Source organism: Selaginella moellendorffii, unplaced genomic scaffold, assembly GCF_000143415.4.
Source record: "Selaginella moellendorffii unplaced genomic scaffold, v1.0 SELMOscaffold_4, whole genome shotgun sequence".
Classification (NCBI taxonomy): domain Eukaryota; kingdom Viridiplantae; phylum Streptophyta; class Lycopodiopsida; order Selaginellales; family Selaginellaceae; genus Selaginella; species Selaginella moellendorffii.
Window position 1 is genome coordinate 3,577,506 of NW_003314265.1, and position 17,182 is coordinate 3,594,687.

Below are 17,182 nucleotides of genomic sequence, written 5' to 3' on the forward strand. Positions count from 1 at the left end.
GCAATGACTTTTGGACCACATGGCGTATTACTCAAATATTATAATGTATACATATAGGTAATATCGACGTAACTCATTTTTACCAGTGAGACTTGAGCTGTGGCTAAAATGCAATCCTAGATACCCATGGTACTTTTCCATTTTGCTTAATTGTTTATGGGCATGTGTGTTGGAGTCCCGAATTTCTCGTCAACTTGCGGTGGTTGGTTGGCATTGTTCTTTTGTAAATTCAAAACCAGGAATCTGTACTGTCTTGAACACTTCTATTCATCTTACTAACATACTTCAGGATTCTTCTCATCATGTCTTCAGGTTTAGCACTCTGCCTTTTTTGCACTTATTTAGATAGTGTTACCCTAGTGTATATTCTTGTTTTATTTAAAGAATTTTGAGCTCTTCTCTTTTGGCGGCTACTTTTAGGCGGATGGATTGGATTTTGCAAGAATGTGGCTTAAATACTTCACTTTTGACTTTGCAAATTTATATTTGCTCTTTTTCATAACTTCTAAGAGCGACTAGAAATATAAGAACAAGTGATATCACATGAGTGCTTCTTCGTAGGCACCATGCTATCAAACAACACATTCCATATATGTATGGCAATCAATTTTTCCTCTGGCTCTGCCCCATGCAACCTGGCAACCACGAACTACGAAATAGAAACCTTTAACGTTTTAAGGTTGCAGAATTTATTTTCCAAACAAGCTTAGAATTTTTTACATGGTACTAGTAGCGGCGATTCTCTTGGCGGCTCGCGAGACCCCATTCTTTTTCGCTTCCCTGCTCACGAAAAAGGTGAGAGCGTCGTTATGTACCTGGTAGATGTAGCAGTGCCACGGTTGCTTGGCGTGCCACAACGCTTGCTCCAGGAACGCCGCCGCCTCCACAGCGTCAGTACGAGCACACCACACCACGTCCGCCGCCGGCTCCACGTATGCAGGCGAGGCCACGTATCCCAGGCTCTCGTACCCAGCCGGAGCTCTCGGCTTCCATATCGTCACTGGCTCGTATCCATCCTTCCAGTTCCTCCACACCTTTTGGAAAGTTTTCCCAACACGAGTGAGTTTAGAGTTTGGAAGAAAGTGAAGAGTTTTCATACCAGATCGAAGCCTGTTGGAAGAGCAAACATGCCATCGTTGTTGTTCTTGTAGGACACCGTCACCGTGGGTGGATTCGTGCCGTGGTATGCAATGTCTCCAATGGAGACATAGCTACGCAAAGAAAGACCAATAGTTAAAACTACACAACTTGATCCTTTTGAGTGCTAGCTCGCTTACCCGTCGGGAACAATCGGCCGCCATATAGTACATTGTACTCCACAGTCAGCTCCCTATACGATGGAAGAATTCAGGGCCTTCCAATTAGAAGAAAAAAGTGTTTTACGTACCGCTGACGAAAACGTTGTACAGCAAACACCCGAGTCCTGCTCGCTCTTCCAGATCTGCTCGAAGAGTATGACTTCTTTGGTTGTTATTCGTCCATCGCTTACAGAGGAGTCACTAGCCTCCTCGTCGGTGTCTTTCCTCCTGTCCGACGCGAGCGCACGCTTCGATGCTCTCGGGGTTGGCATTGATCTTGTCTGCTGCCATTTTCTCATCTGATAAATATAATAAAAAGCTCAGAAATAAACTTACGACCGCCTAGATCTTGTTTGAAATTACCTGTGACATAACCGTTTGTCTGTCAGGACCATACTTGTTCCACCTCGACCGGATGGAATCCAGGATTAGCTCCGTCGTACGCATGTCCGTACCCTCTGTTGAGCATTTGATAACTTGAGCGAAAGTTTTCGGATCGTTGCGAAGGTGTAGAACGACATAGCAGGTTGACTGCCCTCCTTTAGCTGTTTCTACAGATAGAAGTTCCATGTAAGGAATTTCCCATATAATTTTGCAAGGATTTGAGGGAGACACGTTGCGAATAGATTTGTACGAGCCTGGTTGCTGCAGCGACAGATAAACAACATTTCAGATTTTATGGCAGCAGTATTATGTGCGTACCGTGATCAAAATTATTCGACGATTTGTTATCAAAACCACTCGGTTTTCTGGCACGTCAAAGTGATCCTCATAGAAATCGCTCAGAGAAAATTTTGCCGGGTCTTTAAACACGACATTTTGCCCGAAGTTGTGGTCTTCGGCAAGTTGCAGCATTGCCTGATTACACTTACAATTAGAACACCGAACAAAAGGAAAGAACGACAGACGAAAAACACAAAACTCACCTGTCCCAGAGCAGCTCTCTCGTCATACGGTAGGAGCACACCGTCACTACGTATTGCTCTCGGCAAACGTACTCTTGTCAAGTTCCGTTCATGCGTGAACACTTCAAAACATCTTGTATAGCTTATGTTCACTCCATCCACGGTAAGAGCAATAAAGTCCAGCACACCACTGAGAGGCTGGAATACAAAACCCGTGAAAGCCTTCCCAATTCCTTGGAAGAAACCGACGAAACCATTTTCTCGAGCGCTGTTGCAAGGCTTCTTTACCACACCTGATAATCCAAAAGCAAAACCGCGTGCCAGTGCCTCGCCACCACGAAGTAAACCATCACCAACACCAGAGACATGCTTGAGCCGATCCTAGGGAAAAAATCCAAAAGTTAAAAGTGCACAAGAACGAACTAGAATGCAGCATCCGTACCTGTTTCAAACGAACTTGTTGAAACTTCTCATCCCGCGAGAGGTCTGCGGCACTCTTACTTAAAGTTTCGAGTGTAGAACTCGCAACACCAAACATATTGACACCTAGAAGAAGTTGAAGCGCTTGATGAACCAAGTCTTTGCGTATATGATTTAATACAGCCGTTGACACCTCGCTCTGTCTCATGTATCGGTTCTCCAATGTCACTCCAGAAAGATGGATCTATAAAACAATACGACCATCAGCCACAAGAAGGACAGAAAGACAAGAAAGGAAATACCGCCATCTTGCTCGTGTTTCCAGCTAATGATACCAAGGGGCTCCATATCCCGAGTACACCCCGAGGTCGCAAACCAGGCTCCGTTTGCAAAGTAACTCTTAGGTGAGCTTCTGAGATGTCGATTAAGCTGGGTCACAAAACAGTCTTAGAACAAATAAAAAAGTTGAGATATATACTTGGTTCTAATTTCCGGATCTGCTTCGACAGTTTGTGAATCCGAGGAAAGCGAATCCAGTTGAATGTTGTTGTACATTCCTATTGCTGTCCATATAACTGGTTCGTGTACGTTGATTCGCCAAGCTCTTTTCGTAACCTATAAAAGGTAGAAAAGATGATCATTCAATGCATCAATACGAGCTCGAGTCTTACCCAAAAGCCAACATACGGGTACACCTTTGTACCTTCTTCCTTGTCATTTAGAAGAATGACGGAAGCTTTTAAAACGTTTTCGTCCGATGAAAGTCCTCTACTGTCCGGTGCAAAAATAACCGGCGAGGCCGACAATATATTCTGATCGTCTAGTTGGAGATATTTAAAACGTACTTTGAATCTGCAACCAAAGTGAGATGTGAAATAAACTCAACTCCTTATTACCTTGTAGTGTTCTCTTGGAAACTGTTGAGAATGGAGAACTTAAAGTTTTCCATGTAGAGGTAAAATATTTCCTGCGGCCTTTGGTCGATGATAGAGAAACCCAGTTTCCCAATATCCAGGACAATCTTAAGTTGATCCGTTGCCTCCTTCGGTTGAAGCAACTGCTCATCCTCTACTGCTTCAGATGGCTCTTGTTGCTTCTCATCACTATCTGTGAGTTTTATCAGCTTAAACCCGTGAAGCACCAATCCTCGAATATGGACATCTAGCGTGCTTGTTTCTTCAAGTTTGTCAAGGTCATATTTATGAATCTTATCCTCAGGAACTCCCTCCGGCAGCAACTCTAAAATGTGTTGTCCACTCGGATGTTTTAAAGCAAAAGATCTGGTGCAGTTTGGATAAAGAAGTTCCCAATCATCACCAGAAGTTCCCAGCTGCCGAAACCGAAGCCTCTTTTGTCTCGTCCGATTTTCAATCCTGCCGATTCAGAAATATTCAACATCCTCGTAAAAGGCTGCAAAACGATACATACCGGTAAGGCCCTCGTAGTGATCCACGACGAAACACTAGCACAAACTTGGATCCTTCCTGATGACTACGAACCTCCACCCGTATAAAATACTTCTTCTTATCATCGCCTTGCACGTAAAAATGAATAGTTTCTTCTTGCTCAATTTTTATAGGATAAGACCACTGCGAAGACTCTGTGCGCACCTGTTCATACCCACGATTTATCACAGGGTGAAAGGCCGAATGCAATTAATTACCTGAAGCGACAACGTCTCACTTATAGAAGAAACTGGGAAGGCCGTCCTCCAGTCATATGAGTTGAGCTTGCAAGGCTCTTCTTGAGACGCTTGCTTCATGAATAGCTCAGCACCAAATCTATTGGTGAACGTGATGAACGGCCTTATCGTGACGACCTACGAAAGAGAAGGTTTATGACAGAAGACGAACCATTGCAAACATACCTTCGTGTGTGCAAATTTTATTGGACACAATGCTGTGGTTACCAAGAGCCTGAAATAACATTTCCCGTCGGTCGCGACTACTTCAACAGCGCCATCCTGTATCACAAAAACACGTATAACGGGAGCAGAAAGCAGCTAGCAAAAGGACATACCGATTTGTCAAGGTCTGCCAGGGGTGAGACAGCGCCAAAAGTATCTGAAGCGAGAGAGGCGGCCATGCCACTGGACTTCGGAGTAAACGGAGAGATCATTGTGAACGGGCTCCGCAGCTCACTGTATGGGATGTCATCCAAAACTTCTTCACTCGTAGAAGAGACTGTACTAGGCAGACAACCCGTGCTCGATCGACTATCAATGTCCACAACTTTAAGCCGCAGCGGTGGGCATCTAGCACAGTCAATCCAGAATGGCACGGAGATTCGTAACACTTTTCCTGTCACCTCCTCTTCGTAGTCATATTCAATATGAACTTTGATCTTCCTGTAGAATTACGTTGTTGCAAAGATGATTTGATTTAAACTAGCTGTAACACTTGCCTTTTAGTAGATAAGTTCTCCAGGATCATGTCCTTCGCGACATCCCAGAAAGGATGTGAAATCAAGACCAAGTCCTGCAGGAGGAGCAACGACAACGTTAACACAGTACTATCCTGCCTCGTTAAACCTGACCTTTGTTGGATGCCAGGAGCCTTCTGGAACGAACGACAAATACACCGGTCTTCTCACATCAGCGTTGTAAATTTCCGCTACCTCACCCGATAAGACCACTCCTTTATCTTGCATTCGGTAACCTCTGATACGCGAGGAGTCATGCACTGAGTACTCAGCTGATACTGGGAGATGGTTGACAATCTTCAATGGAGCACTGAGCATCAGCTGACAGTCTCGTACAGGTCCAATATATGCATCCTTTCCAATGTCGGTGTAGTTGACGTCCAAGCAGAACCACATACTTCTTGCAGCTGCTCCCGCACTGGCAGCTTCCAAGAGGCAGCTGGAAAGGAACTGATCCGTGAGCAAAGAGCGAACGTTGATATCTTGTGCAGGCAGTTTTTTCTGGCCTCGTGTCTGACATAAAACTGCCTGAGTCCAACCATATCCGTCAAACTGTGGCCTTAGTTGCAAAGAGTAATCCTGCCTCGCCTCTCGGAAACATGCTAAAGGCATCCCAATCACTTCGCCGGGTTTAATTGACCCCAATATGCATCGAGAGCTTTCCAAGCTCGAAGTCCGTTCTCTCGTACGTAACCATCGTCGCCTTCGTACAAAATTGAGTTTGCCAACGTAGTTTCCTCCAGGAAAATCTGTCAGCGCTTGGAAACTGAAGCCATGGACCCATCCGTCCGGATCCAACACTGAAGTATCTACAAACCAATCACTACTCCATTCCCAGCCCAAAGGAAGCTCGACTTGTGGAAACTCCTGAAGAAAATTCAAAGTCAGAAAAGTGGAAGAGCAAACAATAGATATCGATACTTAACTTGAGAAGATCCTGAAAGGTCCCTCTTGCTCCACCGTCCGGGATCCAACGGCAAAAGATGTCCCGGCCATGAACTTCCCCAACCAAGCATTGGTTGAAATCGCTCATTCTCAAATACTTCTTCAGATATTGTATCATTCTCCTGAGAATCTTGGTTGGCAGAATGCGGGAAGAGCGATACTTCCATGGTAACGGAGGTGTTGTTTTGAAGTCTAACCAGGGACCTTACTGTGAGATGCTTCACTCCACCAATAACTCCAAGTTCACTTGCAGCAGCTTCGCTTCCAATTTTCAGGTAGGAACTTCTCGAAGCAAGAGTCAGGCACAGTTTAGTCCAAGGACCGTCTGGAGAAGATCCGACTTGAATTGTTCCCGGATCAAGGCCAGTCCTTTCTACGTTTCGCAGATTACTATCCTGGAGGCTCCTTGCCATGGAGTGAAACTTATACGCAAATCGAATTTTCCCAACAGGATTATGATGATTGACCTGAACAGTCATTGCAGACGAGAAAGAAAATGGCAAAAACGATATTTACCTGGTCCGCGGCTCCAGCAAAAAGATCGGTTTCCAGAGTGCCAGCGTAAAGTTTTAGCTCTCGCAGTGAAGCTATACAGCAATAACCCGCTGGTGCACCTTATATAATAAAAACGAAGGCAACGTAAGCTCCACAGAACCAGGATTGTCTTACCTTTCGATAGATCCGTGACTAAAGCCTCCATACTATACGCTTGCTGCAAGGATTTGAATGAAAAATGCTTAGCATAAACGTGATACTTGCAAAACTTACCACATTTTCAATTGCAAAACTGAACACCTCATTCCATAAGAGAGAAACTCTATCGCCATCAGGACCAGTCTTACCACTGGGATTCACACACCTCGTGCGAGCACTTTGATACTGAAACTGGTGCTGCTCAGCGGTCTTCAACTGCGGCAGCAGACGGACAGCGACCATGTATTGTCTACCACCGAATCCATCGTCTTTCGGTACCTGTGATCGGACAGTGGAGCTAAAAAACATTTGTAAAAACAACAGCAACTATACCTCAGCGTCACATAGCGCCAACGTCAAGACTGTCACGGACTTCCGTCTGACAGATTCGTTGGTGAATGGGTCCTGCAAACTCATGACACTCGGTGTTCTGAAAGTTTCAGATTCTCCCGATTCGATTGGCGTTATTTTTATACTGGAGTCTTCATCCAAATGTCGGCAATAGAACCTCTGGCCAAGGTCGTTATGACATACAATCTGAAGTTTTCTTTCCTGCACAGTTTGCTTCCTGGCTCCACCCCGTCCCTAGCAACAATCATGTGAGTCTGACCCTGCGTATACTACAAAATACCTTGGGTGCCGCGTCCATGCTAACAAGCTTATTCCAGCTTGAGTATGCGTCTAGCAACATGTTGAGGTTTGCGGTCGAAACATTGATATTTAAGTCGCTTGTCGCTGCTACACTCACTTGCGACTGACTGGAGCACAAAGATGTAGATTCCTTCGTATATCTGAATAAGAAAGACATTAGCCAAATCCCAAACAAATACAAACTTACTTACCTCACATAGCCTTCCGTCTGCTCAACCAGAGGCTCCCAAGCGTCACACCGTCCATTGTAAGAAGTAGCAACCATCGAAAAATGTGCAGTAGATTCCATTGCATCAGGTGTTCCGTGCACGCTACCGGTTAATCCGTTCAGTGAAACATTGACAAGAGGTGCTACCTGTAAAATACAAAACGTAAGATAAAAAAACAGGTGAAGCCTACCGTTACCATTCCGCCAAAATCATCAAATATAGTCGCGGAGACTCGTCGAATTTCGCCATCACCGACTAAATTGTCAGTATTACTTTGATTTCCAATGTCCTTAAGCTTAAAAGCCAACTGCTTTGGAGGCGCTTCTTGAGTGATATTAGTAACAAAAGTCGCCGCCTTAGACTGTCAAGATACACATTAGAAGTAGAAGGCTTTTGCAACCATTTTTTACCTCGTGGTCCATAGTTTGCAAAGGCCAGATGCTTATGTCGTCGTTCAATCGCTTTACTTGTCTACCGTCCCACAAGCTGGGCGAAGAAAACTCCGTCTCAAGTACAAAGTCGTTGCGAACACAGCGAATTTTGTCACTAGCCTCAGCATCTAGAGTGTAGCCTCGAATTGCTAGACAGCCGAGAGCTGCATACCCGGGAGGGGCCACAGGAAACCAAAAGGTTACAGGCTTCAGTCCCTTCTTTTCGTGAATAACACCCATCTTCACAAACTTCAGCGGCTTTTGTAGTAAGACATTATCCTGAGTGTCTTGAAGGGTGAAAGCCACACTTGGTGGTTCATACCTACAAAAAAGAAAAAGAACTGTCAAACGCTTTTTAAAATAAAAAGGAGAGTCCCATACCCTTCAACTGCTATGTCGCCAAGGATTACGCATCTCGAAGGTGTTACTGGCCTCCAGATGGAAACACTCTTCTTTGACTTGGCACCTTTATCCCACCATATGAGCTTGAAACGAGTAACAGTGGTAAGAAGTACACCGTTGTCTTCATCAGATGAACGAGCACTTTCGCCGCTTGTCTTTGTAGTGCCAAAACGATCTTCGGCTTTTTCAAGTTCGAAAGCAACGTGCCGGAGCTCGTAGATTCTAGAGCTATGAGGTTTCCTGAGCGCAGAAATGGGGAAGAAAGACGCGCTCGAATTATCAGCGCGCCAAAATGCCCACTCCTGCTCAGTAGTGCCGTTCACCTGGATGCAGTCCCTCATGTACCATTCCGTGACAAGCTGCTTGAGCACGCACAGTGTTGGACTTGCCGACGGAGGACTTCGTCCGATTGATGCTACGCAACCCAAAACAACGTAGCCTTCGGGTGCTATAGGCAGCCACACACAGCACTGCTCACTGTCATCTTCATTTGCGGACGAGGACCAGACGAGTCGAAAGTCTACCGGCTTCTTGAGATGCACAAGGTTCATATTCATCGCAATCACGCCTTTGGAAGGCGGCTCATCCCTGTAAAGGAGTTGCATGAGCAAGGATTAAAATACACGAAAACAGAGTACTTACACAACAGTCAAGCAATCACCAAGAACAGTAAAGCCTGGAGGTGCGCGCGGTCGCCAGAACGTTATCTGGGAAGAGCCACTTCTTACTGCTTAAAAAACATCTAAGTCCAATGTTGATGGAACTTAAAGATACTACCTTCATCGGCCCATATCCTGTCGAACTCAGTACATTCGACAGCAATCTTTTTCGAAGTAAGTAGTATTAGAGATTGTGCATCCTCTTGTAGTTTAAGGATAAGCTGAATCATACTGAAGGTCAAGTTGCAAACCACGTCCGACATTGTCGCGTGCAGATTTTGCTTCGTGGACACCTTTGAGTACCGGCAATTGGTGTCTACAGGTTCCAAAACATAAATTCCCCTCCGACCTTGAATACAAAAGTTGTTGGCTTTTGCAGATACTTCGAGATCGTCTCCTTTCATTACAAGCCTTGAAAAAAAATAAAAAGAAAAATAAAAATAAAAATATGAGAGACAGAAATAACAGGAATTCTCTACCTCGAAAAGATATCCATTTTCGCAAAGAGCAGCTGATCTTTAATATCTGAAGAACTGCCTCCAGACGTATGCATCACAAGTTCTGGGCCTATTGCCTACAAAAAATCATGAGAAGAGAATACGTGATGATTTAGACATACCTGTAAGTCGAAAGTGAGTTCAGCCTTTGTTGACGTGTTGTTTTTCTTGTTGGCACTTTCATCATCACCTTCTGGAGGTTGCTCGTCCTTCCATTCAAAAAAGACGCCATCATGTTTGGAAGCGGAGTACGAGCTGTTGCTACCCAGCAAGACGAAGCGATCCAGACAGCGGGCATTCTGTAAAGAGATGGTGTTAGAATAGTAGAAAATCAACAAGCCACGCGAGAGCTTACCTCAATAACCACGTTCCTAAACCGAAGTGACTTTCCATGGCCGACTACGACAAGAGGCCCTTCAAAAGAATCGCCTACAGGATCTCCGCTAGCGTCTGTCAACCGGATACGACCGCCTCCTCCGTCATAAATATAAATCTCAATATTCTCGTCGTCTGCCACAAGAGCATGCTTCGGTGACAAGGTAACCTCGTCAGAATCTTGAAAGTACGGAGATTTGTGCAGGAACAGCCAGTTCTTCATGTCGAAAGGAAGCTCGTCATTGCCTCCGGTATTGCTCCCTAGTACGTCAGCAATGGAAGGAATAAAGAACTCCGCAACAGCCAGGAGAAAATCTAAAGCCAATAAAACTCGAGGTCGTTGTATCCGCAAAGTGATCATTTGGGAAGCTGGATTTAGTTTGGCGTCCAAGACCAGCATCACAAGACGCGAACCTTCAATTTCGTCTCTGTTCAGTAGGTTTGAATCATCACTAGCCATTCCAACCATAAACTTTAGCTCCGGCTCTATGCCTTCACGATCATCAGAAACGTTCAGAAAATCAAGGCTGGCCATGATATATTGTTCCTCATTACTGGACATCTTATAAGCTGCCCAGACACCACTAACCTGTAATAGCTTTTGTTACATAAAACAGAAAAGATGTCGAAAGTACCTGTATGCTGGCTAGTGGCGTATATTGCGTTCTTCCAATGAATACAGCCAGCTCTATTATGGAGACGTCGACCGTCAGCTTGAGAGTTGTCCAGACCTCCGAGGAATTGCTCGCAGATGTGCTACCTTCTTGCACATCTTTCGTTTCAGTATGTGGAGCCTCCTCCTTCTCCTCCTCTTTCTGCTCCTCTTTCTGCTCCTCTTTCTCCTCCTCTTTCTCCTCCGCTTTCTCCTTCCCTTTTCCTGGCTGGCATACAGGAGGTGACAGATTTGGTGCTTCAGATAGATTACTGGTACAACAGTCTATCATAAGCTGGTACTCCTTGTCTGACATTGCTGCTTTCAGCAGTTGAACCTGAACTCACGGTTAAGGACTCATACAAAGAAAACAAACATACCTCGACTGATGCATCAATCGCTGGGAGCTGTCGCCTGAGGTCGCGCAAGGTCCTTCTCACAGTCACAACCAGGCCACTAGAGTCTTTGATGATATTTTCTCCAAATTTTCCATTCATAGACACCACGAGATGGATGTTTTCAACCTGCAAATAGGAAAGTGATGACTTTTGAGCTTGTCAATAACTATCATACCTTTAGAGAAATAAGTTCCAAACGAATGCCTCCTATGTCTTCTTTTCCTCCTCCTAGCCACTGGAACGTATTTATTACATGGATATGAAGTACATCCAGCTCCAAAAAACTGAACGAGTACAACAGTTGAGCTGAGCAGAACATTCAAAAGAATTAAAAAATACCTATTGCTGTTGGTGTCTTTGGGAAAAATCACGATAGGTTTGTTCAGCGATAAGTCAAGCTTCATAGCTGGCGCTCCTTGAACCTCAGATTGCGTGAACGTTTTCTCAGCGTCACCAACTTTATCTTTCAGTTTTACTATATATCCAGGATCGGCAGGAACAAGGCCCAAAAAATAAGACGATATCTGCAGATTGTACAAGTATGACCTTGGATCAGAAAGAACAAATCTGAGCACCTACTTCTTGGATAAACCGATGAAGATATACAACACGAACTTCAGAAAGCTGTCCAGAAAGACTAAACTCGTAGCCCTCGTAATCGTCATCGTCTTCATTGAACGAAACGAATTCCAACTGCGAGAACTCCGAAATCAACAAACACATGTTGCTTAACCTACACGTACCTCAACAAATGATTTCCCTGCTGGATCACGCATGTCAACCAACCAATAATAGGGATGTCCTCCTTTGAGACTGTCATCAGTAATTCGAAGGTTTCCAAGCGTAGCAACAATTGCATAAGATGCGGGAAAAATCTGCAGTTATTAAAGTGAGCCTTTGCATGCAACAAAACCGTTCGTACCTTCACAGTTACGTGAAGATGTTCTTGAGACAACGTAGCCAGCTGATGCCCGTCATCACGATTCAAAACTAGTTGAGCACGATCCATATCCAGAATAAGCAAAAACACCACACGAACTTTTCCTGTGCCAAGTAAACCTTTCACCACCGAGTCCTTTCTATCAAACATTGGAACAGATCCACTTTGATGAACGTCTGCTGGAGTTATAAGACTGACGACGTCTTTAGAATCGCCCGGCTCAGACTGTGGAGTGTCGGATTTTGGTTCCACAGAAGTGGTTATAGCAGTAACAAAATCCATAAGGGCAACCAGCGTTGGTCGATTAAGATAAAATGCAAGAGTTGCTAATGATACTTTCACCTGTAACATACATAAATAACCAAATTGTGAGCTGCTTAACACAGATGTGTACCTGCTTATCGATGTTGCTGTAAGATGTAGCTTCAGGGGCGCTGAGAATCACTTGAGCTTTGATAAAACTTTTCAGCTCCTGATCACGTCCAAAAGTTAGTTGGTCCTCTAGAGGAGGAAGCAAATCAGGAGTTCTGACGAACTCGCTTCTTTTCTCGTGAAAGCTAGAATCCGCATCATAAAACTGTGAAGAAGAACGCCTTGAGAGAACACTTTTACCAGAACCGTCCTCTTGCGATGTCTTTTCGAAATCGAACTCATCGGAACTGTCAAAGAATCTCTCAGCTGGCGAATTTTCTCTGGCAATGCTCTCTTTCTGCGGATTGTTCAGTTCTGACTCCGATATGGTTGACCGAGCAAGATAACGGCATGACGGTGACGTTTGTCCATACCATCTGTCCTCGATTTCGAGAGAGAGTAAAGCCGCACCAACTGCCATATCGTTGTCCCTCATAAGAAACTCCACCTTTACATAACCATGTACTCTGTCAGTAAATGACGTACACTAGAAAGCGTAACATGCCACTTGCCTTGCTTCCGATAGCTCGCAGTTCGAGTAAAGATCCTTCTTCTCCCAATAGAACTTGTTCCCGATCACTATGCCCCTGAAAGTTACAAACTATGAGAATCAGCTAAAAACACGTAGTTTCTCACGTACCGTTTTGGTACTAGCAATACAGATCTTCAACTCATCCAACGTCCCAGTTAAAAACAGTTTTTCTTTTTCCCCAGCAGGTCCAACAGGAGAGACATTCTTATCTTTGGAATCTTTGCCTGCTGTTCCGCGAACCACAGCCTGCGAGCTCTGATGAACATTGTAGCAAACTGTCCTTTTAAGAAACAGTAAAAAGAAAAAAAGAAACGTACATTTAGCTTACGAATGATAGCCATAAAATGTGCCCGCCAGTTTTCTAGAGTATCCTCGTCCTTGAATCGTAATATCACAGCACTTACAGACTCTACCACCTGCAAAGTGCTTCTCAGTTGTGATGAACTACTACGTAATCGTACCTACCTTTTTACTAAATTGTTCCGGATCGCATAATGCAAGCACGTGTGCAATACCTCCCACTGATTCAGGTGGAATCAGATATACTTGCTTGCCGAACAGGCTGAAAATTACAAACCGTAATTACAAACAAAATTATAAAGAAAGTATCATTGTTAGCAAGCTTACCTCACGCAGTGCTCATATGATTCAGAGGACACAGATTCCAAAATATAGAAAGAAGGCGCCGCTATAACTCCGTAACGATGATTCCAAACGGCCTCCCTGTTTCCCATACCCTGGACACAGATAACACTGAAGGATCACTCATAGGTGTTAATAACAAGTACCTTCCAAGCAAGAACAGTAAGATCTCCTTCAAAATCGGCTGGCTCCCAGGGACGAACCGATACATCTGTAGAACCGCCTTGTAACAGTTCCACAACTTGCATAAGCCTATGATATCTAGCAGGAGAAAAATGTACAGCCACAGAAGGCACTCGCACGGCCACTCGTGTAGATGGGTATGAAGGATGAGGAACACATATCTGAAAAGAGAAAAGGAAACTTTGAAGGTCTTTACGAGCACGAAGACTTTACCTGCTGCAGCAAGGCAAAAACGGCACATTTCTCAATTACGGGCAGAACTCCTGAATCTTTGGAAGAGTGAACCGCATCCCAATCGCAGTCGCCGTCAACCAAAAAGCCAGACACGTCGTTTAGCTGCATTTTGAAGCACATGTACATCTCACTCTCCTCCTGGGAAATTCGTTGCTCTTCACCCTGTGTGAAGATTTTTAGATTCAGATTCAATCATATAACAAGAGCAATACCCGTTCCGTCTTCATTTTGAAATGCCCCAAATCAAGCATGAGTTTAGTCCGCTGTGAGTTTTTTGGATAAAAATCTGTTGGAATGGTGACTTTGGGAGCAGCTATGTCCAAAAATAATGAGAACCTGCAACAAGTATATAACAGCTAGTTCAAATAAATTTGCCTCTACCTGGGACGATTTTTTAAAGCCTCATTGAATTGCTGTTGCGTTTTCCTTGTAACTTCGTCCAAAGTCATCTTCAAAAGTAGAGACAAGAGTAAGCAAAGCCGAAACCACTAAAGTCATTCTCTTACCTGAAATGCCGCAGCCGTCTGTATTGCAACTTCACGGCTTACAGATGTCCTGCTACTGAAAAACGCAATGACCCTGTCGATGCTTGCTTTGTGGTACTGCAGAAAAAGATAGATAGTACGCAAATCTTACACTAATGCTGTGAGACTCACCGTAATATAGCAAGGAGAGGCTCCTGCAGACAGACTCCAGTCAAGATCCTCATTCACTGGAGCTAACGAAAATGTGGCACTCAGAGCATCAAGATGACTGGCACTCTAGAGAGGAAAACAGTAAGGAAGTATGACAGAAAAAGAGCGTAACTGTACCTCCGCAAGTAATCCTTCGGGACAACAGATTTTGTACGACTCGAGTTTGAGATCGAAGTCTTTGGCTTCGGAATAAAGCCTGATACTACTTTGTAGCCCTTCGCAAGACAGGGTTAGAAGCTCCTCTTCGTTTTCCGAAATGAGTTTCGACGCGTTGTAATGCATTTGAACTTGCAAAACCGTATGCAGCATATTTGGTGCGTCCTGACCCGGCATCAAGGTCGACGGCTTGCCTTCTTGATAGCCAATAGCTTGATTCAATTGCTGCCATTCGTCATCGGAGAGGCCTCTTGGTTCACCGCCCCCATCAGATTGGCCACCCCTGAGAAAAAACGTCGAACGATTGATCACGTCACCAGAAGAGTACGTCGACCTTACCATCCGAACGGCCACCATCTTTTTTTAGCTTGTTCTTTCTCATGCTCAGCATTCTCTCTTCTAGCTTGATCTGCCAGTGTATGCGCAATAGTTCTGAAAAATAATGGTAAGAGCAACAAAAGGAGAAATTAATAACTAAATAAAATCGTATCCACCTCCATTGAACAATAACATCCTTGTTGAGACTTGATTCAAGCTGTCTGATCCCATCATCATCATTGATTGAAATACGATCGGGATTTGCCAGCAAACATTTTGCATAGCTAGACAGGTACTGTTTCCGCATACGTGCATGGTGTAAAAGCTGATCCCAGCTCAAATGGCCACTGCAAACCTCCCATCAGAGCTTGCCAAAACATAAAGATGTTAAAATACCTGGCCTTCCTGTTCTTTTCTATTGTAGCTTTAATGGCATATTGCCACCAAGCTGCTGGATCTTCTGCAACTGTAACTTTTGGGCGGTAATGTGCATGTTCTACACGCATGTTGAACGTCGAAATGTTGTCGAAAAGCGTCAATACATCCCGATATTGGGGCTGTTTAACAATGCTGGTTAGCTTGCATATTAAAAAAAAATGTTACCTCTGAAAGACAAAGTGTAACATTTTCAAGCACGACTGCTGCAGTTTGAGCAGGTTTGTCCGCACTTCTTTCGTCACGTGTGCCTAGTTTACTGTACCGTGCCATGCCATCCACGGGCTGTAAGAGAAACGCGTGGTGGACTTTCTCAGCATCCTCGCGAACACCAGGTTCAAATGCCTGATAGTAAACGTCAAGCATACGTCCAAAAACAAAAACTACAAACATGCCTTGCTCCAGCCTTCAGGCGAAAGATTTTCAAAGTCCAAGTCCCATGGTTTCGACTTGCAATCGAAATAAAATGCTAGCCTTTTCAGCTCACCGGACTGCTCAGCGGCCAACATTAACGAAATATGGACACAAGAAAATTCAAATCTCTACCTTGTTGATTTTATCTAACGCGCCCCCGGAGACAAATAGCTCTTTCCCATTGTCATCAACAGTAACAGCAGCAAGTTTTTCCAGAGTAACTCCAATGGCAAATGGCTGCTCAGGATTGCTAAAGAAGAAACGAATCAGGAGAAAAGTTCGAGAAAAATCCAACGTACCTTTCAGTGTCCTCAAATCTGATGTGAATGTTTGTAACAGAAAGCTTTATATTGGAAATTATAGTTCCAATCAACGATCCCAGCCAAGAGTTATTCTAGAGTGGAAAACAAAAAAGATTCAGTACAGTAAACCATTACCAAGCTACTCAAGGTACGCACCATCTCGGTCTGTTGCTGCTGCCCTTGGTCTTGCGTAGAAGTGACAAGAGCGGTTTCATGTTCCTACAGCGATGACGAGAAAATTAAGGTCCAGATTTAGAGAAAGAGAAAAGGCAAAACGCTTGCCTTGATATACTGATATCTGGCTTCTTCAACCGCATCGTCATCAGCACCTTCGACTTTGAATGAAGGCTCCGCCAGCACAAATATGCGATCAAGAGTCACAATAACAGGCTCTTGTCCCAGCCGGCTCCACGGAACTTTCAATTTTACGGATCCCAGAAATCCAGCTTTGACTTTAATGGGGAGCTTCAATTCCAGTAAAGCTTCCGGTTTGAGCTGCATATTCGTGAGCTCCACATTTCCTGAGAAATCTCAAAGTCAAAAGAGGAAACCAAAAAGAAAACGGAGTACCTTGCCATGCACTGATCTTCAAGGCCTCCTTGGAGACCCCTTTGACGTACTTCCCCAAATACTTTTGGAGATAGAACGCAACGTAGTCCTCCAACATGGTTGCAGCACCAAAGCGATTGCTCTCTAGCTAGCCCACATTACCTCCGATCAAGCGATCGTTCATCGACTAAATCTCTGCCAAAGCGATCGCCTCCTGCGATCGATTCGACTCGATAGCGCTCCAATAGGTCAAAATTTGAGCTGCGCATTCCAGCTCAATGCAAGCACTCTGGCAGCTACACATATGCCAAACCTAATCTAGAAGCAAAGCCCCCTCCCTGGACGATAAACACATAAGGCAAAATCCTCAATGAACGGCACGGCCACGTAATACAAGTGACCGGCTGGTGGAGGT

At 44.5% G+C, this 17,182-nt stretch overlaps 1 protein-coding gene across 2 annotated transcripts; it reads right to left on the minus strand.

Annotated features, from left to right (window-relative positions):
- Positions 1–665: 665 nt before the first annotated feature.
- LOC9654875 lies at positions 666–17,122 on the minus strand. 2 transcript variants are annotated; one of them, XM_024668973.1, is made up of 63 exons: positions 16,789–17,122; positions 16,501–16,739; positions 16,375–16,437; positions 16,216–16,310; positions 16,049–16,166; positions 15,898–15,993; positions 15,671–15,847; positions 15,464–15,624; positions 15,244–15,414; positions 15,089–15,181; positions 14,711–15,032; positions 14,555–14,659; positions 14,405–14,500; positions 14,280–14,347; positions 14,111–14,234; positions 13,878–14,060; positions 13,628–13,825; positions 13,467–13,576; positions 13,305–13,401; positions 13,157–13,255; positions 12,948–13,085; positions 12,820–12,894; positions 12,291–12,755; positions 11,879–12,238; positions 11,700–11,831; positions 11,536–11,649; positions 11,296–11,480; positions 11,132–11,240; positions 10,939–11,082; positions 10,542–10,895; positions 9,887–10,495; positions 9,654–9,830; positions 9,514–9,608; positions 9,153–9,445; positions 9,018–9,102; positions 8,355–8,963; positions 7,953–8,295; positions 7,739–7,903; positions 7,525–7,688; positions 7,314–7,473; positions 7,016–7,267; positions 6,758–6,961; positions 6,659–6,701; positions 6,506–6,603; positions 5,971–6,456; positions 5,159–5,911; positions 5,027–5,100; positions 4,643–4,970; positions 4,491–4,586; positions 4,287–4,442; positions 4,052–4,233; positions 3,520–3,996; positions 3,295–3,475; positions 3,102–3,238; positions 2,926–3,052; positions 2,646–2,867; positions 2,225–2,584; positions 2,001–2,156; positions 1,662–1,943; positions 1,388–1,597; positions 1,278–1,330; positions 1,100–1,211; positions 666–1,034 (listed from the first exon to the last, which is right to left on the minus strand). In XM_024668973.1, exons 1-63 carry the CDS (start codon positions 16,883–16,885, stop codon positions 717–719), a joined length of 12,795 nt encoding a protein of 4,264 aa, XP_024524741.1. In that variant the 5' UTR covers positions 16,886–17,122; the 3' UTR covers positions 666–716. The 2 variants fall into 2 exon arrangements, with proteins under 2 accessions (XP_024524741.1, XP_024524740.1); XM_024668972.1 differs by having other exon boundaries at positions 12,948–13,094.
- Positions 17,123–17,182: the final 60 nt, after the last annotated feature.

Excerpts from the sequence above, each read along its gene's own strand:
- LOC9654875 (XM_024668972.1), bottom strand. The coding sequence starts at position 16,885 with ATGTTGGAGGACTACGTTGCGTTCTATCTCCAAAAGTATTTGGGGAAG. Across the intron at positions 16,167-16,215 it reads AGATTTGAGGACACTGAAAG|CAATCCTGAGCAGCCATTTG; the intron begins GTACGTTGGATT and ends TTTCTTCTTTAG. Across the intron at positions 15,848-15,897 it reads CGCCTGAAGGCTGGAGCAAG|GCATTTGAACCTGGTGTTCG; the intron begins GCATGTTTGTAG and ends GTTTACTATCAG.